The sequence below is a fragment of the Camellia sinensis genome, chromosome 5 (assembly GCF_055761805.1).
Source record: "Camellia sinensis isolate YWXY chromosome 5, ASM5576180v1, whole genome shotgun sequence".
Classification (NCBI taxonomy): domain Eukaryota; kingdom Viridiplantae; phylum Streptophyta; class Magnoliopsida; order Ericales; family Theaceae; genus Camellia; species Camellia sinensis.
In genome coordinates, this window is record NC_138965.1 from 172852387 (window position 1) to 172876158 (window position 23772).

Sequence of the window (23772 nt, forward strand, 5' to 3'; positions counted from 1 at the left end):
AACGCTGTAACATTGAATTGAAACTGGCAAGTGTTTACGTGTGCACGCGTTTTGGTTGTAATGTTTGGGAGCTTCGTCGGTAGATTATGGAATGTGGTGGGTGCCGTGCTTAAACCGGGTTCCTTGTCACTTTCACATAATCTGGAACACAAAGACATGAACACGTTACATGGTTCGCAACTACAAAAATCGAACCCTACCTTCGCAGCCTCCTAGACACAAGCAAAGCACCACTATGCATTCAAATACTCACCGAAGATTACCGCCCCACAATCATTCTCCCCAAACCGGTAACATAATTACTTGAATGAGCAATATTATAGACCACTAATTTACCATCACTAATACCACCACTAGTGAGGTGGCAATTGAAAAAAAAAAGAAAAATAAATAAAACAAGGCACAAAACACATGTGGTAGTGGGTGAGACCCACTGCCACATCATTAGAGCCACCACTAATTAGTGGTCTAAAGCATTTTTGTTACATGAATTCCCCACTTCCTTACCAAAAACGTTACGTGCAAGAAAAAGGGTAAAAATGTCACGGAACCCACACCCAAACAATGAAACGGAATGTTGCTGTAAACATTACCACAAAAATGGAACTTTCAAGATTATTAAAAATAAAGAAGTCCAAAACTCTCCCAAATGAAATTTTTCAATAATTTTCCCTTTATGCTGTGTTTGGTTGAGAATTTGGGGAGGGATTTGGAAAGAAAAATGAAAAAGGTGGTGAAATGTGAATAAAATATTCCTATATTTCACCTAGTTTCACACACCTTTTCCTTTTCCCTTTCCAAATCCCTCTCCAAATCCCCCAACCAAACACAACATTAATGAATTTATATTTTAATCATTTTTTTAAAAAACTTTTTAGGTAGATATACCTACAAAGTATAACATTGCAAATATTTTTATAATTTTTTTCACTAACGAAAAAAGAATACAAAAACCTAAAGCCAACACATTTCATTTTTTTTTTAAAATGTATTCGCAAACTTTATTTTTTAAGTATATATAGATGGAAAAATTAGTAAAACATCTCTCCAATTTTGTGTAATAGGAGACGTTCAAGATTTTTTTTTTTTTTTTAATTAGCTAAGGTTCCTCAATATTTTCACAAAGAAAATTCGACTTAGAGAAATTTCATCCGACTTAGAGAAATTTTAAAATTTCTCTGGGTATGATCTCTGTGAAATCAAAAAAATTTCTCTGTGAAAATTAAAATTTCTTTGAGTCGAACAAATTTCTCTGAGTCAAATTTTCCTTTTTAAAAATGTTGAGAAACCTTAACTATTATAAAAATGTTGTATGTCATTTATCTTATAAAATCTTAATATCAAGAATCTTAAAAAAAATTCCCCATATAGATTAAGTATATTTAAAAAATTACTAAAATAAAAATAAATAAAAATAAAAAATTCAAGCTTGACTCGTATTTTTCAGCTAAGAGAGAAAATGTTAACTGCTCGTGGTAGATCCTAGGGTCACAGTAATTGTCATACTTTTAAGAACATGAAAAATATAAAAGGTATTTTTAGAATGATATGGTGGCAATTTAAAACAAATCAAGTTAATCAAGTTTAACTCATATTTGCCTTGTTAAAAAAGTCGTTTAAAATCAGCTCTTTAGGTAAATTAGTCAAAATATTACTTAAACACACCTCCCTCAAGAGTTAAGATCCAATCATGTCCTTGATTCGGTGGGCATTTGTCCATTCACATAAATGAAGCTAAACATGTCACTGCTCATATTTGACAAAATATCCAACAAATTTAGAAGAAAAGCACATAACAAAACATGTTCAGCCAGACCTCAAGAAAGAATGAATACTATTGCACAAATTTTCTGTCTTACACTAATTTTTAATGTATAAATAACTTCACAAAATTCATTATAAAAATTATAAATAAAAAAAAAAAACCTACAGCGGAGCGTTGAAGCTCAAGAATTAATTGATTGAATGGGTATTGATAAATGAATCAAATCATAGCATTTAAATCAAAGATGGATTGGCCAAACCACATGTAAGAATTATTTCCCCACAAAGTTCTTCTCCCAAAGCAACCTTGCCTGAGGAGCCAAAAATCACACCAATTTCTTTTTTTTGAACACCATTTTTAGACTTCAAATTTCTTGGGTTGGCGCCAATAGGCCAGACTTCTTGATAAAGAACCGAGGATGGACGATTTTGGCTGAGCTCCTCTCTTCCCATATAAACGCTTTCCTCCCAAATCCGTGAATTTTGGACCTTGATCCTTACTTCTGTCAATCTGCAACAAAATGTTAAGTTCAGGTGTTCAGAGAATGGTGAAGAACAAGGTATGTTTTAATATACTAGCATTGTGGAAAGAACGGAAAGAACCCTCTTCAGTGCATCCATATGAACTACAAAACTGACTCCCATTAAAAATAGCCTAGGTTGCATCTCTTGAAATCCTATTCCTTTTTCTTTTCTTTTTTTAACAATAGGTAGGAGGGAAATAAGGTAAGGGGAAGCTGTACTGCAAGCGGTAAGACTCAAACTCAGGCATCATGCCTGGCAAAAATCACCTCATCCACATCTTCTCTTGAAATTCTATTCACTCCTTCATAGAGAATGCCCATGCCAAAACAGCAGCATTACAGGTGTTAGTGTAATGTTATTATCCTATAGTATTGTTAGTATAATATAATATTAGTGTAATACAATACTATAGTATAATAACCAGTGTTTTAAAAAGCGCGCCTAGGCGCTAAGCGAGGCGAGGTGCAGGGCTAGGGCTCAAAGCAGACGAAGCGAGGCGCATTGCGAGAAGCGCACATAAAGCGCTGAGGCGCGCGCCTTTCTCTGAGGCTCAAAGTGCACGCTTCATGCACTTCGGCTAGGACTGAGCTGTTTGTGTACTAGCCACATAGGATTAAAACTCTTATACAAATCTGTTGGTGAGCCTCTTCGAATCGACAAAGCCCTAAATTTGTTATGACCAAAATTTCGAATCGACGAAGACGTGAGCTTCAGGTTCGACATCGACGTGAATTTTGTTTCGACGTGAGCTTCAGGTTCGACATCGACTCAGGTTCGACATCGACGTGAGCTTCAGCTTCAGGTTGCGACCAAAATTTTGTTTCGACATCGACGTGAGCTTCAAGTTCGTCTCTTTCGTTTCTTCTTCTCTCTTCTCTTCTTCTTCTTCGTCTCTGTTTTTCGTTCTTCTTCTCTCATCTCTTCTCTCTGTTTTTCGTTTCTTCTTCTTCTTCTTCTCTGTTTTTCATTTTTTCTTCTCTTCTTTCGTCTGTCTTCTCCTCTTCACTGGCATCTGATTCAATATTTTTTTTTTTGATTCTTTATTCTCCATTTTTTCATTCTTCTCTTCTCTAGTCTCTGTTTTTTTCTTGCCTTTTCTTGTCCTGTTTTAAAAAAAAAAAAAAAAGAAAAAAAAAAGGAACAACCAGTAACCAGTAACTTGATGAGTCAAATGTCGAGTGTTGAAAGTGGAAGGAAAGATCCAGCAGGGAAGTATTCAACGATGGTAAATCCCGGAAACTTAAGTAAGTTCAAATGCAATTTTTGTGGAAAAGAGATGAATGGGGGTGCCTGTCGAGTTAAGCAACATCTTGTTGGAGGGTATAGGAATGTGACTAAATGTGTTAGATGCCTAACCGAGGTTAGAGATGAGATTTCTGAGTTTATGGCTAAAAAAAAGCAAGTTAAGGAGCAAATCAACTTGATGCCTGATTTTGATGATATGATTGATGAAGAAGATTTTGAGGATGAGGATGATCTTGTAGAACTCCCTCAGCATGGTAAAAAGTCCATTCCTACTCAAGGTTCTACTTAAAGAACCAGCTCTGGTTCTGTTCAATCCAAACTTAAAAGGCCTAGGAAGATAGGGCCTATGGATTGTTTCTTCACACCTGATCCACATGTGGTGGCGCAAAAACAAAAAGGCAAGGGAAAGCAAAGTAAAATTGATGAAAATGATCCCTATAGGAAAGAGTTAATGCAACGGGCGTATGTTAGAATTGCAAGATGGATGTATGACTCTAGGATTCCTTTCAATGCAGTGAATTATGACAGTTTTGGGCCACTGATTGAAGCTATCGGGCAATTTGGTCCTGGTTTGAAACCACCAACTTACCACATGATACGAGTTCCTTACCTCAAAAAAGAAGTGGATCAAGTTAACAAATTGATGAAGGAACATAGAGACGATTGGCCAAAGTATGTTTGTTCTATAATGTGCGACGGTTGGACAGATAAGAGAAATAGGACTTTGCTTAATTTCTTAGTGAATTGTCCAAGAGGCACCATGTTTATTGAATCCATTGATGCATCTAGTTACTCAAAGGATGGAAATAAGATGTTTAATTTGCTTGATAAGTTTGTGGAGAAAATTGAAGAAGCTAATGTGATCCAAGTCGTCACGGATAGTGCGGCAGCAAATGTGTTGGCAGGTAAAAATCTTTAGAAAAACTTATTATGTTAATAGTTTGCAACATAAATCATTTTGTTTCATATCATTAATTTTGTGTTTTGGTTGTTACTTCTAATAGGGAAGTTTTTGGAGGCAAAGAGACCCCACTTGTATTGGACGCCTTGTGCAGCCCATTGTTTGGATTTGATGTTGGAAGATATCTTCAAATTACCCAATTTTAAAAAGACATTTGAAAGGGCAATTAGGATACATGGTTACATTTATAACCGACCATCTTTGTTGAATATGATGAGGCGTTTTACTCAGTTGAAGGAGTTAGTTAAGCTTGCCAAAACTAGGTTTGCAACTAGGAATGGCAACGGGGCGGGGCGGGGCCGGGGACTACTCCCCCCGTCCCCGATCCCCGAAATTTATATGCGCCCCGTCCCCGACCCCGATCCCCGACGGGGACCCATAGCCCGGCCCCATCCCCGCCCCCGATCGGGGATCGGAGATCCCCGACCCCGAAAATCCCCGGTGGCGTTTTTTTTTTTTTTTTTAATGTAAAAATCTGTAAATAGATTAAAAAACATCCTGAAACATCCAGTTTTACAAAACATGCCGAAAATCCATTTTCATCCTGAAACACACCATGAGGAATAACCAGAAGATGCCAGTTTGTCATTATAATTTAATTCCCATCATCTTACAAGACCAAGACTCAACCCAACAAAACCTAGTTGCAACTATCTTACAAGACTAAGAGTCTGCAACACGTGAGAACAAAGAACAGCCATGAACTATTCATCTATCTTTGCCCAAAATATTTACAGATCTATACACTTAGATCTAAACTCAAATATACATAATATTTACAGATCTAAACTCAAATATACAAAATATTTACAGATCTATACACTCAGATCTAAACACTCAGATATATATATATATATATAATATATATACATATATGTAAACCCTAGAAAGAGAGAGAGAGAGAGAGAGATACCTAAACAGAGAGAGCCGGAGGAGCGGCGGTAAGGGACGATCGAAGGATCGCCGGTGAGGAGGGAGGCTCGGCGATGACAGATGAAAGAGAGAGGGAGAGACCAGTGGCGAGCGAGAGGGAGAGACCAGTGGTGAGCGAGAGAGAGAGAGAGGAGCGCCGTGGGTGAGTGAGAGGCTCGGTGGTGATGGAGGATCGCCGGTGAGGAGGGAGGCGCGGCAGTGACAGATGAAAGAGAGAGGGAGAGACCAGTGGCGAGCTGCGAAAGAGGGAGAGGAGCGCCGTGTGTGAGAGGGAGTTTGGTGTCTGAAAGTGAACCCTAAACAAATACAAGCATATATGATATATATATATGCAAGGACAAAAAAGTAATTTTATCTCGGGGAATAAGCGGGGCGGGGCGGGGCGGGGCCGAGGAGCGGGGGCGGGGGCGGGCCGAGTCCGGGTATGAAACGCCTATCCCCGTCCCCGGCCCGGATATCATCGGGGATGAAATTTTGAATACCGTCCCCGGTCCGTAGGGGATATTTTTCGGTGAATAACCATTAAATTCGGGGACGGGGGGTCGGGTCACTGTCGGGCCGGTTTCAGATTGCCATCTCTATTTGCAACGGCCTTCTTAACTTTACAAAGGGTTTATCAACAAAGGAACAATTTGAGGAAGATGTTCACTTCAGAGGAGTGGACCAAAAGCAAATGGGCGAAGGAGCCACAGGGTAAGAAGACAGCTCAAATACTACTAATGCCTTCATTTTGGAACCATTGTCACCTTGCCCTCCAATTTTCATGTCCTCTTGTTCATGTACTAAGAAAGGTTGATGGTGAAGAAAAGCCTCCAATGGGTTACATTTATGAGGCTATGGATAGGGCTAAGGAAGCTATTGCAAATAGTTTCAATGGAAATGAAGAAAAGTATAAAGATGTGTTTCAAATCATTGACCAAAGGTGGAATATTCAATTGCATCACCCTTTACATGCAGCTGGGTTTTATTTAAATCCAGAATTTTTTTACAAAGATCCAAGGGCTGCAAGTGCAAAGGACAAAGAAATCGTATCAGGCCTATATCAATGTATATCAAGGTTGATCCCAACATTAGAGGTCCAAGATAAAGTTACTACAGACTTGAAAAAATATGAAAATGCTGAAGGACTTTTTGGAATACTTATGGCAATTAGACAAAGAACTACAATGGTACCAGGTGATCTATGTTCATCCACAAAATTAAGTTAGTAGTCAATTCCTTATAGTTTAATTATTTGTGAAGTGTTAACCAATAATCATTTACAGCTGATTGGTGGAGTTCTTATGGTCATGATGCTCCTGAGTTGCAACAATTTGCCATCAAAGTTCTTAGTCTTACTTGTAGTTCATTTGGTTGTGAGTGGAATTGGAGTGTGCTTGAACATGTGAGTATCCGTTGTCAAATTTGGAGAACTCTAAAGTTTTCTTCCAAATTTTTTTAGTTATATATGAATTTAAATGTTTTTTTATTTATTGTTGCAGCTTCATAGCAAAAAAAGAAATAGGCTAGCTCAAAAACGTCTCAATGATTTGGTGTTTGTCAAGTATAATAGAGCATTGAAACGTCGATACATTTCACGTGACAAATTTGATCCTATCTCTTTGAAAGATATTGATGAAAGCAATGAATGGCTGATTGGGAGAATGGAGAATGAGCTTGTGTTTGATGATGATGATGGTGATGATGATGATGATGATGATTCTTTGGGGTGGGATGATGTTGCTGTAACTGCTGGAGTTGAGGAAAGTAGCCAAAGAACTAGATCAACCACAACTAGGACAACTCCAATTGGTTCAAGCTCACGTCGACTTGTAGATGAGGAAGAGGAATGGAAAGATGTAGCTTCAGATGAGGAAGCAAAGGAGGATGTGGAGGGATATAAATCCAATGATGACGAAGGAGATGATGGAGATGACGCTTATTATTAAGTTCTTAGACAATGCATCCATGGGACTAGTCAGTAGATGTTTAGTTGTTTTCAACTTTGTGGATTATTAAGTTCTTATGTTTGTTATTTGATGTTACTTTCATGGTTTTTGGAATGTTGAATATTGTTTTGTTTATTTTGGAATTCTATAAATTTTTGCTTATGTTGAAAATTGTGCTATATATTGTGCTGTATTGATATTTTGCTTAACTTCTATAACTTGCGCCTCGCTTTGGTGAGGCATACGCCTCGCCTCGCGCCTCGGCGCTTAGGCTCCAGGTGATCTTGGCGCCCCGCGCCTAGAGCTTTTTAAAACACTGATAAGGCCTGTTTGGTAGAGCTGTGGAAAACTGATTATAACTTATAACCTAACAGCTTATAACTTATAGCTGTGAACATAAGCTGATTTTTGACTTATAAATTAAGCTTTTCCTCCTCCACTCAAAGAATAAGTTGATTTTTAACTTACAAAAAGCTATAAGCTGTATTGTTAAGTTGAATCAAACACATCAAAATAGCTTAAATTAAGCTAAAAGCTGAAATAAACTAGAAATAAGCCCTACCAAACAGGGCCATAATAACATTACACTAACAACAAGGACCTAAGTAGCACATACGTAGGCATGTGACATGTTGATTATCAAAAAATGCAAGACATGGCACTGTTGAGACATGTTAAAATTTTATATTTTTACAAATTTAATACATATAATAAAAGAAATATAACATAACACCAAATAGTTTTATATTCCATAACTTAAATATTAAGATATCATTCACGTAGTAATTACGTTCTAAAGGATGCAAAGGAATTATAGAACATTTTAGTACACATGATACATTTTTCTTATAAATGTTTAAACACATATTTAGAGTTATTGTGAAAAATACAAATTATTGTTATTGTGAAGGAATTCATCATACAGGACGTATTCAGAGAGTTCAAGAATTGTCCACGAAGTGTTGATAAAGTGTCCAATATTATCAATTTGATTTTTTAATTAAGACACATTGAAAAGTGTCAAACACGTCTTTAGGAGTGTCTCACACAACACACTTTCTCCACAGAAGTCGCCACGATTCTTAGACATGGATTATCAAAACTGAAGTGCATTTTCCATCTGTAAGAACCCATTTCTTTTCAGAGGTAGAATGAAAGGGATTGATAGTGAGGGGATTAATACTGAGGAGATTAAGTAAAATTGTGTTTATGTTGACGATAGTTGTTAGTGCAGGGATTGTTAAATTATTTTTATATAAAATAAATATAAAATAATAAAACAAATAAAAAAATATAAAAACATTAAACATTAATATTTTTAAAAAATGCCCAACATGTAAGAAATTTAAAAAAAATAAAAATAAAATAAAAAATTTCCAAAAAAAAATAAAACAAATAAAATAATGATTTTTACTTAACAAAAAATACAAAAAATTATACATTAATGTTCAAAAAAAATACCCGACATGTAAAAAATAAAATAAAAAATAAATAAAAATAAAAAATTTTTAGTCCACCGGATTATTTTTCTAATACAAAGTCCTGGAGGCCCATCCGAATCCCCTTGAGGAGGCCCATCCTAATCCGAAGCTCACTATCAATCCCCTCCCCATCTCTCAAAACAAACACAATATTAGTGGGTCCCACCTCACTACCAATCCCAATCCCCCCTCTAACTCTCCAAACAAACGAGGCCTAAAGTCATTCATAGTTCTGTTTTTTCTTCAAGTAGATATCTAAAACAAATATTATACACAGAGTCTGCAGAATCAAAATAACATTGAACGAAGGTCATGTTTTGAGGGTATTGAAAGGCCTTAAAAAGCATACCTTGCTTATCTTCCCATCCTTCAAGTGGTATCGAATGCCAGACCAATTGATAGACTGACAAAAATGTGAACGAATTGCAGAGATAGGGTATAAAAAATTATCCACCAGCATTGCAATAAATACCTGCTCCGTTGAACATTAGTAAAATTAAATTGGTGCATCACAAATGTAACAAACTAGATGACATCATTGACTGTCATATTTAGAAGTACAAAATTCTTTATTTGCTAGGTTGCTTTTTGGGGGGGCGGAAATTTCAGCCTTTTTTCCTTTTTTTTAAATAAAATCATACAATTTGGTACTTTCACTATTCACCCAGTATATATATATAGTAAGAGAGAAAAGGAATGAAGAAAAAGAAAGGGAAAAAGAAAATGGAAAATGTTTTTGTACTCTCCCCTTGTTTAAATAATTAATTATGTTATTCAAATTGGAAGGTCGGCTAGCACTTCCAATTCTTAAATGCAAAATCAAGCTTCATTCAAGACTGCCCCAAAACTTCTTCCCCTCTTTTGTTTTAGTTTAACGATTATCTCACATATATTATAATGCAATAAACAAAATAGAAGGGAATAAGTTAAAAAGAGTTCTTACAAAAATTGGAAAGGCTAGTGCAAATGTATGATTGGAAATGAGGCATTTACAGACAGTGAAATGAAGAAACAAAGGAATGGCAACAGAAAAGTTTGCATTGACTGATTCTGCTATATAAGAAAAAAGAAGAAATACTTACAAGGCACCAGTTGTAAGAACCAAGTGACACTGGCGGCGCCTCAGGAGATAACAAATTGCATAATTGAACTTCTATTCTTGTCAAGTTCCACATAGAGAGAAGTTCTAGAAAAGTGCATATAGCTAGGCCGCCTGCTAGTTCCAACCCTGAAGAGAATATAGTTCATGAAAGTGAGAACAAGAATCATCACTGCGGAAGAAATAAGTTGAACTCCCAACACTTCAATCTCTAGCTTGAGCTTTTTATCCCGAGTACAAAACTATTTTCATACAAGGAATTGTATCACAAGTAAAACAGACACACAAACAGAAGCCTTGAATAAACATACCATGGCACTACAAACATAAGACAGCAAGGAGTTTCTAGTAATCAGACAGTTTTGATTTAATTAATTAAAACCTATATAAGATGCATTCCAGCAAGTATACTGCTCAGCACACTTTTCCTATCCGATCGAATTAGGCTAGCAATCCCCTTAATCTCACATTATGTTTCAATGGGCTATTATTAAATTCTAGATGCCTACTGCTAAATACTTTTGTAATTTTAAAATCAGTACGACATGAACGCTCACGATTTTGCTCATCAATCTTTAACACTTACAGCCTACTTATAAAAGTAATATTCTTACCACGAGAAGTAAGAGCTGTATCCTGAAGTGATTGCCCTTTAGAATGAATACTTAATGCTGCTGCAACATGAACAACAGCCATACAGTATGGTGCTACAAATCCCCACGATAAGTAGCAGTGGGTAGAAAATAACGCCCGGTTCATTATCCAGTTAACCTTTGTGGTGTATGATTCCAGAACAAATGTTTGCTTCCTCAAGTAATTCCAGTACCTGCACAAGTAAAAAAGTTTGAGATGAAATAGAGTAGTTTTTATTTGAGATTTAATTCCCATCTTTCCAGTAAAAACATTTTTGAACCTCTACATTACAAACCTTGAGAAATTAAGATCACTTGCAAGGGGGTGAGGAAAAACAGCAACAGGTGGTGATGTAATGAGCCTGTTATGAGCCCCTGGAAATAATCAATTATATCATTAATTGAAAATTAGTGGTGCAGCAGCTAGAAAATGCAAAATTCTGAATATAAACATTCCTTGTGACAGTTCATTACGTAATGGTGGGAACAGAAATGTGAGTGCAGAGTTCTGCCAAGCCCATATGTAAAGGCCTCAAAATATGATGAATTTAACTACAGCCAAAAGCATCTAATAAGCACTAGATTTAAAGAAATGCACCACCAATGGCACTGGCAGTAAGCAAGTAATATTGACCAATCATCTGATCTTGAAATCATTTCAAGAGATACTAGAAAAGCAGCAACCATGTACAGGAATGTTACAAGATTTAAGATTTAGTGTGTCATCAATTTCCGTAGAAAAAATGTGTTAGATGTCTAGGCTAGGCATAGAGGGAAGTGTATCCAAGTGCCAACTATTGAAGATGTCTACGACAATGCAAAACTTGCTTTGACCAAACCTCAGGTAAAATTGCATTAGTTCATGAAACATTTTACGGACAAGTCTGCAGTATTTAAAGCAAATTACCCTCCTAGTCCTTATCATTTTTCTCATGTCAATTAAGTTCTTGTAGTCATAACAGCATCAATTTTACCCTTGAATTTTTCACATTTTGTCAATTTAGTTCAATTGCTAATGCCTCTTTAGAAATTGAACTGCAATCAAGAGGCAAAATAGTTTATTTGCTCTCCTCTAATTGATTGAGGGATTGGCATCCAATTGAAAATTGTCCATTCCTTTTTGAATGGATCATTTATCTTGATTTTTGTTCAAATTTGTAATGGATGTTATCAGTTCAACTAAATTGACACTGCATGGAAATATTAATACAACCGGAGCTACAGAAACCAAAATTGACAGGAGGAAAATTATTGGAGCCACAGGTATAAGTTGCACTAGTATTTAATATGGGAGTCAGGAAGAGTCAAAATGTCAAACTTCTGACACTCGTTTCTGTGAGAAACTGTGAAGAATAAAATGTCAGAACTCCTAAATTTGAGTATCACATGAGTAATATATTTACATATTTGCAATCTGAAGCTAAAAAAAGAACATAGAAGATCTTAGGATAGGGTTAACCCTTTATTTCAAAAGTTGTGATTTTTAGTTAATCCTAAGATGTTCGAATTTCGTTCTTGGAGGTGAGTTGACTTTTTGCTTGGTTGAAATTTTATTGTTTTGACATTTCGATGGACTCAAATTGGGTATTTCATTATTTTCCTGTGTTATCTGCCGTCAGTAAATGACATTTACATAAATGATGTGGAATGTAAATAAGTCTGTGCAAGGGGCAATAGTGCTTTTATATTGTTAACTGTGCATTCAGAATGAACTCGCGTGATACCTGCTCAACAAGCACTCGAGCAGGCAAACTCTTGAGAAGCCCCACCTGAAACTCACTCAACAAAGTGAACAAGCAGGCAAATTCCTAGGACTGGTCAAGACAACAGTCTTGAGCAAGCTTGCAGGATTTGCTCAAAATAGTATTTTAATTGGATTTCATTTCCCTAAACCTATATAAACATTGCTTTCGCATTACGAGTTTAGCAGCTTTGGCACATCCTTGAGAGTTCTTTGAGAGTTTTAACCAATTATTTTAGGTTTTCATATTGAATCCCATGCTTCACGTGATATGGAAACAAATAAATTGCATATCTTATGATCTAGCTAGTGTTTGTGCATAAAACCCCATACTTGCAGTGCATACACTTGCATTGCATCTCCTCAACCCTTGGCCGTTGATAACGGAGTAGTCAGAGTGAAGTGAGGAGCTTCCTGGTGTGATATTGGATCACAAAAGCCTGGTCAAAGCCTCGTGAAGTGGAGATGAAGTGTGAGTAGTGTTTATGGAGGACTTTCGAGTTAGGTGAATCTGGTAAGTGATTGTAATTCCTGAGTCTTGAGTCTTGTAACTTGAGATTCAACAGTGGAATTTGAGGGTTGGTTGAGATTGTGGTTTTTTTTTCCTTGGGGAATGTTTGTGAGAATATAGAATATATTATTGTGTATATATTATTGTGTGTTTTGTAGAAATTAGAGTCCTATTAGAGGCATGATTGTGTTAGAGTCCTGTTAGAGACATAATTGTATTTGTATTTTCCTTTTTTGGTTTAGGATTTAGGGCTATATAATCTAAGATCTGATTGTAATCTTTAAAAACACAATTGAATATACAGAAAAGCTTTCAGGAATCTTACATGGTATCAGAGCATGGTTCGAAACCCTAGCAACCATTGTCAAAGCTTCTCTGCTTCGTTGAGTTCTTTGTTTCAGCCTTCTGAATTCATGCGACCCATCTGGTTTGAGATTGGGTTTGGTTTGTTCAGTCTCTCTGATCGAGTCGTCTTCTGATTCGCAACCTCAGGTTCGGTCTCTCTCAGCTTCGTCTCTGAAGTCGTGAGTCGTGGGTTCTCCAGTCTGGTTCGTAACCCCTCTGCAGTCGACATCCCGACTTCTTTTCTGCTTCGATTCGCACGATCGAAGAGCTGTCTGCCCTTGTTCCTCTTGATCGACTTTGACTTTGACTCTTGTCTCTCAGTCGACTTCGACTCTTGTCTCTGTCTGTGTGGTTCGACTCTTGACCCAATTGTTTATTCTTGTTTGGCCCAAACAAGTGCCATATTATTATAGTTTGACCCCTCAGATTTTACACTTTGCTCCATCAGTCCCCTTCACTTTTCTCTCTGGTTATTACGATGTCTCTAGCTTCTGATCCCGCTGCGTATACTACATCCGCTCAAGCTCCTGATCCTGACTTGGCTTCCTTAACTGCTCAGATTAATCAGCTTTAGCATATATTGTCTACCTCCCAGCCATCCCCATTTGCCTTAATTATTTCCTCTCTTCATTCAGGTTTGCTTGGTTCTTTTTCAGGTATTTCTTCGTCTGTTTGGATTTCTGACTCTGGTGCTTCTCATCATATGACTCCCCATCTCTCCTTACTTCAAAATTGTACTCCTCCTCCCTTTTCTATTACTGTCAATGCTGCTAATGGATCTGGTATGTCTGTTGTATCTGTTGGGTCTGTCCTACCGTCTGCTATGTCTGTTGTCTCTATTCCATCTGTCCTTTATGTTCCTCAGTTATCTGTCAGTTTATTATCTATTAGTCAGCTTGATACCGCTGATTTTGATGTTATCTTTTCTTCTGCTATCTGTTCTGTACAGGATCGAATGTCTAAGCAGCAGATTGGGACCGGCCGTAGAATTTGAGACCTCTATGTGGTGGAGAGCTTGCATCTGCCTATAGCAACCTCTTTGACTGCCTTTTCCTCTTTTCAGTTAGATTCTCTGTCTAGTCCTTTCTATTTATGACATTCTCGATTAGGGCATTTGTCTGCTGACCGCTTACGGTCTTTAGCTCAGTCAGGTATTTTGGGTAAAATTTCTCCTAGTGAACTTACTGAATGTCGGGTGTGTAAACTTGCCAAAATAACAGCCTTACCTTTTCGTAAAAGTACTTCTATATCTGATACACCGTTTTCTTTAGTTCACACTGATGTTTGGGGCCCTTCTCTTATTCTCACCAAAGGGGGTTCTACATACTATGTGTCATTTGTTGATGACTGCACTCGTTACACTTGGGTTTATCTTATGACTCATAAGTCCGATTTCTATAAGATATACCGTATCTTTCAGTCTATGATTACTACTCAGTTTGGGTCTACAATTAAAGTGTTACGTTCTGACTTGGGTGGGGAATATTTTAAAAATGAGTTCCGTAAGTATTTGGCCAATTTGGGTACCATTCACCAAACTTCCTGTACAGATACACCTACCCAAAATGGTCGAGCCGAGCGTAAACACCGTCATCTTCTTGAGACCGCTAGGTCTCTTCTTCTCTCTGCCTCAATTCCGGCTCCATTCTGGGGGGAGGCAATTCTTACTGCTGCTTTTTTTCTCAACCGCATGCCTACTCCCCTTCTTTCTAGTCAGTCTCCTTATGAGGCTTTGTTCTCCCCTCCTTCGTGTGTTTGGGTCTGCCTGTTTTGTTCTTCTTCCCCGCAAAGATAGAACCAAACTTAGTGCCCGATCTGTCCTCTGTGTCTTTTTGGGTTATAGTCCTACTCAAAAAGGTTATCGGTGTTACGACCCTGTTTCCCGTCGTCTTTATGTCTCCTGTCATGTTGCCTTTCTTGAACGTCTATCTTACTTCCAGCTTCCACCTCTCACTGCTCCAGTTTCCAAAGAGGATTTGGTTCACATTGACCCATTTCCTTCTAAGGTCTCGTCTGATGAGTACATCTCCACTGTTTCCTCTGAGCTTGTTCCGTCTTCTCCTCCTATACCTCTAGTTGCTTCTCTTCCTTCGGCTTCTTCTCCTTCTCAGTTGTTAGTTTATTCTCGTCGCAAGGCTCCTCCTCCACCGGTTGTCTCTGCCCCTGCTGCTGCTCCCTCTGCTTCTGACGACTCTGATCCTACTACAAACCGATATCCTTCTCGAGCGCGTCATCCTCCAAACAGGTTGGGTTGGTCTAATACTTGTTTTTCTGCTTCCTATCGTACCTTTTTGTCTGCTATTCACTATTTTGTAGAACCTCAGTCTTACAAGGAGGCCTGTCAGGATCCTCATTAAGTTCAAGCTATGGAGGATGAGTTGTCTGCCTTACAGAAAACTAGTACTTGGGAGTTGGTTCCTTTGCCTGCTAATAAAAACCTGGTTGGTTGCAAATGGGTCTACAAAGTCAAGACTCATTCTGATGGTTCTCTTGAGCGTTACAAAGCTCGTTTGGTCGCCAAAGGTTTCTCTCAAGAGTATGGTATTGATTATAAGGAGACATTTGCTCCCGTTGCCAAAATGACTACTGTCCATACTTTGATCTCTGTTGCTGCTGTTCGTTTTTGGCCTCTTTATCAGATGGATGTTAAGAATGCTTTTCTTAATGGCCATCTCACTGAGGAGGTTTACATGCGTCCTCCCTCTGGTCTTCGCCATCCCTCTGGTCAGGTTTGTCGTCTTCGGTGTGCTCTGTATGGTCTAAGCAGTCTCCTCGTGCTTAGCATGATCGATTTCAGACTGCTGTTACCGAGCTCGGGTTTCATCCTTCTGCTTCCGACTCTGCTTTATTTCTGCGACATACCTCGGTTGGTTTTGTTGCTCTCTTACTCTATGTGGATGATATGATCATCACTGGCTCGAACTCTTCTGCTATCTCTGAGGTCAAGCAGCATCTTTTCTGCACCTTCAAAATGAAGGATCTGGGTCCATTACGGTATTTTCTTGGTATTGAGGTTGCTTCTTCTCCCAAAGGCTATTTTCTGTCTCAGACTAAGTATGCTAATGAAGTCATTCATCGTGCTGGTCTTACTGATACTAAGGTTTCTGATACACCTGTTGAGCTTAATGTGAAGCTTAACTCTATTGATGGTGTCCCTCTAGATGATCTCACTTTATATCGCGAGCTTGTGGGTTGTTTAGTTTATTTGACTGTCACTCGCCCTGATCTTGCTTATGTTGTTCATGTGGTTAGTCAGTTCGTTTCTGCTCCTCGCTCTACCCATTGGGTTGCTTTGGTTCGCGTTCTTCGCTATCTCAGGGGTACCATCTTTCAGGGCTTATTGTTATCCTCTACTTCTTCTTTGGACTTGGTGGCCTATGCTAACTCTGATTGGGCCAGTGATGTTACTGATCGTAAGTCTACGTCTGGTTTCTGTATGTTTCTTGGAGATTCCTTGATCTCTTAGAAAAGCAAGAAACAATCAATCGTTGCTCGCTCTATTGCCGAAGCTGAGTATCGTGCTATGGCTCATGCCACTGCTGAGATTGTTTGGCTTCGTTGTCTCTTATCTGATTTGGGTGTCTTTCAGTCTTCTCCGACATCTCTCTATTGTGACAACCGCAATACTGTTCAGATTGCCCACAATACTGTCTTTCATGAGCGGACGAAACATATTGAAATTGATTGTCACTTTGTTCGCCAGCATCTGCAGTCTGCCTCTATCTCACTTCCTTTCATCCCTTCGGCTTTGCAACTTGCGGACTTCTTCACCAAGACTCACACTACCATTCGGTTTCAGTTTCTTCTTAACAAACTCTCAGTATTTTCTGCTAAAACACCTTGAGTTTGAGCGGGGGTGTGAGAATATAGAATATATTATTGTGTATATATTATTGTGTGTTTTGTACAAATTAGAGTCCTATTAGAGGCATGATTGTGTTAGAGTCCTGTTAGAGACATAATTGTAATTGAATTTTCCTTTTTTGGTTTAGGATTTAGGGTTATATAATCTAAGGCCTGATTGTAATCTTTAAAAACACAATTGAATATACAGAAAAGCCTTCAGGAATCTTACAATGTTATCCAAGGTCTCCAAGTAAAATCTTGTCCCATGGTCTTGCTTATTTTCACAGATTGCATGCTTATGATCACTATTGAATATTGAACTTGGACTTAACAATTATTCGATAACTTAAAATTGGTTAATATTGTTTTTGTGTTTGGCCTATTCACCCCCTCCAGGTGCAAATGACCGACTTCAGGATTTTAAGAAGTTCATCAGAATTTCTCAACAGCAAAATGTAACATAAATAAGTATTAAACATTCAAATTATTAGAGAAATTTTGTTTCATCTGTCATCAAACCACTAAAAATTTCCACTTTAGGATCTCTTTGATTTAGACTAAACAAGTAACAATGAAAAAGGTCATTAGCCAAGCTGGTCCTCCATATGCAGGTTGTTGGGAGGCAGAGGGGTCATTGCTTGGTGCCATGATAGAAAAGCAGGCTAGCAAGTGTAGGAAAGCAGGTTTAAATTCATGGTATTTTATTTTATTTAAAAGAATAAATAATCCCCAGTGATTTAAGAAAATAAGAATCTATCAAAATGGTGGAAATAAAATTTCATTGCCTTTGGTAATTCAGTGCATTGGTCAGCCTGTTTGGCCAGAGATTGAGGCAGTAGTGATACTAGTACAAGGTGCAAAATTATCAATGAAAAGTCTATTTTTTACAAGATTACAGAGGTAAAGCATTGAAACACAAACCAGCTATAGCTGCAAGAGTCATATCATCAGAGTATCCCCCATCTCGAAGTTCCGAAACCACACCATGACGGTCTTTCCTAAAATCATCTGCATGCATCTGGAGCCAAAAAAAAGTGAGTCAAGAAAGAACTCTAGAACAATTTCATTTCCATAATCAGCATAAAAAAAAAAAAAAAAAAAAGGAGGTATCTGGTACTTGCCATCATGCATCCTCCCCACAAAAAAAATGTTTTCCCACCAGTAGCAAACCCCATTGAGCAAGGCTGTGAAAAAAAATGATATTCAGTTAATTCATCAACAGAAGAATATTATATACAAGAATATTATAAACAAGAGACATTGAGTAAGGCACACAATGACCAGAGAAGCAAGCCAACTAATAGATGTCAAACCCTATCACTCCAATAATATTCCTTATGCAGTCTTAGATTTATTCCAGGATCTGGCAAATAATGACTTGACTTAACAAGACCTATCAGCGAATCCCAACTGCATCTCTTGGTAGTTGGCCACCATGCCTTCCTTAGAGCTTTAGTCCCAAGGAGGTCATGGGTTCAATTCTCCTTGGGAAAGTTGAATTAAGGGAGTGCAAGCACTTAGGTGCTTTGCCAAGGAGGGGGAGAATTCCTCCCATAGGTGCTAATCTAACAACTAACATTTGCCGATCCAAAAAAAAACTGCATCTCTTGGTAGACAAAAACAGTGGAAAGGACTAGAAGAGGTGGTCCTCAATTAACACCAAAGAACTTATCATTTATCAACTCCTTTATTGCAATTCAAATATGAAGGATTTTAAGTTATGGGATATGAAACCTGAGACATGATTTCATCAGGTTAATACTTCATCACACTTGCAACAGCAACTCTATTTCACTTTTCTGTATGCAAAATTCAAGATATGCCTGGCATATCTTGACATATCGCATTATAGATATCACATCATATGGGTGCAATAGACAGTAACCACATTCATTTCTCTCTACTTGATAAATACACAACTTATTATATAGTAGTTATATCAGATAAACAAAGGAATTCACCAACCTGTTGAAAACAAACAACACCATGCAGAATGCATGCACATTTGTATGCATGCATGGACAATGAAACATAAAGAAAATGAATGCCTTTAATAGGTGTCATACCATATGATATTCATAGATGCAGTAACTTCCTAAACTTCCAGACGGTAAATCAAGAGGGTATCCAGTTTGAATAAAAATCTGCAATCATTAGCACAACAGTGAGGCAACCATAGGAAGTGGGAAAATCAAAACGAGAGCTACCAACTATGCTTTAGGCAAATCAAAGCATGTGTGTTTACATAACCATACTTCAGGATTCTTTTCCATTTCAACAGTGAGCGCTCCAATTGACCCAGGATGCAGCCTAACATCATCATCAAGGAACAACACATACTTGCTCTCTTTATGCATTCTCTCCACCCCAATCTGCACAGTTGCACCAGACTATCATTGACGAGCAACAATGAGATGCATGCCTCTAAAACAATAAACTAGGAATATAATATAGGTAAGGCAACAGCCAGATACATGTACAACTCCAGTCTGCATATGAAGTTATGGATGCCCTTCACTTCGAATACCCATTTTCAATAAAAGATTACACCATTGTCAGTCCTATCCAACCTTAGTCCTCAGAATTTTCGTTCAATTTATAATTTTAAAGTTTAAATTAGCCAGATTTGGGGAATATGTTTTAAGGATAGGATCGCATTTTATCAAAATGGAGAAAGTTGCTTAATTCTATATTGTTCTTTTCACAGGTAAAGACTACAAAGTTGTGAACTTGTTATTTACCAATTGATTGTGAATTTTTTGACTACAAGTTGTTGACAAACCAGCTACAATAATTTTTGCATCAACATCATCCTGCAAAACAAAATGGGAACAAGTCAGCAGAGGAAAATAGGTAAAAGAAACCAGACCCATCCTGCAAAAAATTGAGATGTACCCATCAACATTATTGACCATATAGCACACTGTGATTACTCAAGTAGCTAGCACATGATTTACTGACATCATAGCATAAAACCATGCGCTGACTCATAAAAAGCAAACCATGCATCCAAAAAGCCAGATTAATAGCAGTCCACACAACAGAAAATTTACATCATCGCAGAAAACCATAGGCTGACTCATAAAAAGCAGGCCATACATAAAAAATAAAAAAGCCAGTTCTTTCAATAGTCCATACAAAAGAAATTCGGACCAAATGATGATATAGAACAGACAAGCAACAAAAATTACTTGATATTGGATGACAACACAATTTGCTCTGGAAAATATTCATAAAGCTTAAAACGTAAGATCCCCAGCAATATTCAAAAAGTACCAAATAACAATAATAATAATAATACATAGCAAGCAATCATGACACAAGAACAATATTTTCTCACCGTAGCTGAGCCCCTCACACAATCAAAGGCATGAACTTTAGTTGCAATTAAATCATCGGATTACAAAGGGCATTGGGAATACGATATATACCTTAAAATCTGCCAGTAACCGATGTATGGCATGGTAAGCAGGGTCTTCTGTACTTTCCACCACAAAAAGATATTCCAAAGGACCACCATATAGAGACGTGATCTGCATTTGATTATTCATGAACCAGAACCACAATGAATGCTAGTAGACAGATAATAACAATCTTCATAACTGCGGAAAACAGAGTATGGAAGTTTCAAGTTTTAGCTAATTTGTTTTTGAAAAACTAACATCCAGACTGTTAAAGAATCAGTCATTTGAAAAAAGCAAGGCATGTAATATTGATAAATCAGTTGCCAAACTAATACATGAGTCCAACATGGCAATGGTACATGAATCCGAATTACGAATAGAAACTAACATCCATTCTTCACAAAATGGTCGAAGTGTTAATCCTTCTTCCCTTTGTCTTAGCATATATATATATATATATATGTATATATATTTAAAAAAAAAAAAAAAAAAAAAAACTTCTGCAATGAGAGGAAGCATCCCCAGTGGCTCTTCAATGAGTGTCTCCATGACTAGATTTATTTTCCGATAACTGGACTGATGATAAGACAACTAGACTGATGATAAAAGAACAAACCAAGAAAAAAACAACTATCAAAGAGACATAATCATGCTCTTTATTATTTTTCACTTTTCAGCACTACAAAGAGCGGAGGAGGGGGTGAGATATTGCTAGGTAGTCTGTGTTAGATAAAATTTACCTGGCTTCTCCAATTATGCAGATTGTGCTCTCCAAAGCCTTTTAATGGCATTACAATGGTCACTCTTGGCAGGTTAACCTGATTAGAGTGCTGGAGGTCATTAATATCATGATAAAGAAATGCAAAGCTGTTACCACCTTTCAGACTATGTTTCATCTGTCTAATCTCTCTACTCCTGTGAGAAGAAAGCAAATGTTAATGGAAAAAAATGAGCCAGGAACTTAAAGCCACATCATCACTAAACTTAAGAAATCAAAGGTTGATACCTGACATAAGCAGCTAACACCCACCCAAAAGCAAGAGTTAAGCAAATAACATATCCCTACAAAATGAATAAAGGATTCAGATTGGTACATAATCATGCAGCAAAATCATGCTAGTGTGCACAAAAACACAGGCAAAGGACATAAATCCAAGAATAAGTTACTATCACAAGTAAGAAGAATAAGTAGGCCCATTCATTTGTTCAACAAACTAAAATTATCTCCATAGCCCAGGAGAGAAAAAGTAAGGTACAAGTAATGCAAAATATATTCATAACCTGACATAACATACATAAATAAGAATAAAAAACCATAACATGTCCATGTCGTATGATGGTTATCACCCAGAGTGTCTTGCACTATTCTTCTAAGCTGGGATCTAATTGCTTTGACATAGAACTCATGATGAATCCAGTGTCTATGAAATGGTTGATATCCGTGCGACAACTAACAATGCTACTCTAATAATAATATTTATCTTTAGCTATGTTGCCCCAAATGTGAAGACAAGGGCACCTTTAGAGGCACCGGCTTGTGTCACAAACTACGAGCCTATGAAACACCGACACGGATACAAATATGGACAAGATACGAATACGTCAATATGACAAAACGTAAAAAATAGGATACAGGTACAGTACAACCAAGATATATTAATAATAATAAAAAACATTTCTAATGATTTTCAGTATTTTAATGTACATAAGCATAAAAAATAGTGAGAAACATTTCTACTTTGGTCTCACTATTTTCTTCTTCTCTAAGAAGTATGCAAAGTATTAAATACTATTCTTTGCAATTATACTATAATTCTATATAAGAATTATTACGATCTTAATTTTATGATATTCCAAATACAAGACCTACATACAGTATCCAAAAATATCCGATATTGTCAAAATTAAAGAAAATTAATATCCAATGAGTATCAATATCCGATACAAGTACGAATATGACTCCCTTCTAGAAGTATCCACTCTTTATCATCAAGGTCTCGGTGTCCTTGTCATATTCAACACTAAAGATAGCAGAGGGCCTCCATGCCCTTACTTTTTAGGTTATAAAGCCACTCTTTCTATCTTTACCCCTGCTCTCCGACAAAGAGGAACTTTGAGGAGGCAAATTGATCGTAAAAGAAACTTTTAAGGACTAATAGCTACAGATCTTATTGTAATAGAAGGGACAACTAACCTCATCTAAAAAAATAAAAATAAAATTTTGAATTTGAATTTGAATTTTTTCCTCATATAACCACAATCTCAAACATAATACAAACTACAATCTGTTGGTTGCTGAGAAAAATACAAACTACAATTTTGAACAATTCGCATAGTAAACATCCCCCAATTCGGACTCAACTAAGTTGAGAGAGAGAGAGAGAGAGAGAGAGAGAGAGAGCAAACAAAGCTATTTGGATTGAAAATCTCAATTTTCCTAAGATTCAAAATTTGCTTATTTGTCAATTTCCTCGGTATTTTCTCGGCAAACAAATACAGGCGTAATTCCCATAATAATCAACCGCTAATTGCAGAGAAATCGAATAGGAAACCGTACCTGGATCTGAATAAAAACAGCAAAAGGACTACAAAAGGCTCTGCTAGTATAGATGAGAAACGCATCGAGAGGGTCGAATGCCGACATTGTCATCAGAGACTATGCGGCCTCTCTCCTCTCCAAATGGTGTTAGGGCAAGAACGAGAGCCCCAAAAAAATGCCTAGATTTCAGCTAAAAAATCAGCCTTTCACTCTCTGTATCCATATTCTGTCAGATCGCCATGGATGGAAGGAACGAAGGTAGAGAGAGAAAGTGGAATGAAGAGAGAGAAAGAAAGAGATATGAAATGTGAGAGACCGCGTAATTTTATATTTCGAAGCACAGCCGAGCCACAAGCATGCAAGTACAAACTTACAAACTAAAATAGGAGTATGTTGTTTTTGGAGAGCGAGAGCCGTTGGGTGGGGTGTTCGTGTTTTCATATAGGTGATTGGAGAGAGTGGGGTTGAGTTGGGGAATTTGGATATCTTTTTATTTGGCAAGTGTCGCTTTTAATTAAGTAGTCAAAAAATTATTAAAAAATTTAAAAAATTAATAATTCATACTAAAAAGTTAAAGATTTATTTTTTATATATTTTTTTGTAAAAGGTTAAAAAGTCATTCTAAACATACTAGTTTTTTTATATCACATTTTAGTTAAAAAGTAAAAAAATTATTAAAAAAACATGCTCGCAAACAAGGCCTTAGTTAAAGTTTGGTTTGAAATTGAAAATTTTTATTAGCTTATCATTAAAAAAAAAATATTGTTCTAATATAAATTTTAAGATAAAAATTAAGGTTGTGTTTTGTAGAGTTTTCT

The 23772-nt window shown here is 37.1% G+C and overlaps 1 protein-coding gene across 1 annotated transcript; it reads right to left on the minus strand.

The window, feature by feature from the left end:
• Nucleotides 1-1805: 1805 nt before the first annotated feature.
• Nucleotides 1806-23415, minus strand: LOC114280062 (uncharacterized). Its single transcript, XM_028222398.2, has 14 exons — nt 22973-23415; nt 21422-21477; nt 21156-21330; nt 20443-20544; nt 19753-19824; nt 19267-19383; nt 19078-19155; nt 18133-18195; nt 17933-18029; nt 10865-10943; nt 10551-10762; nt 9920-10065; nt 9187-9309; nt 1806-2275 (listed from the first exon to the last, which is right to left on the minus strand). Exons 1-14 carry the CDS (start codon nt 23063-23065, stop codon nt 2123-2125), a joined length of 1566 nt encoding a protein of 521 aa, XP_028078199.2. The 5' UTR covers nt 23066-23415; the 3' UTR covers nt 1806-2122.
• Nucleotides 23416-23772: the final 357 nt, after the last annotated feature.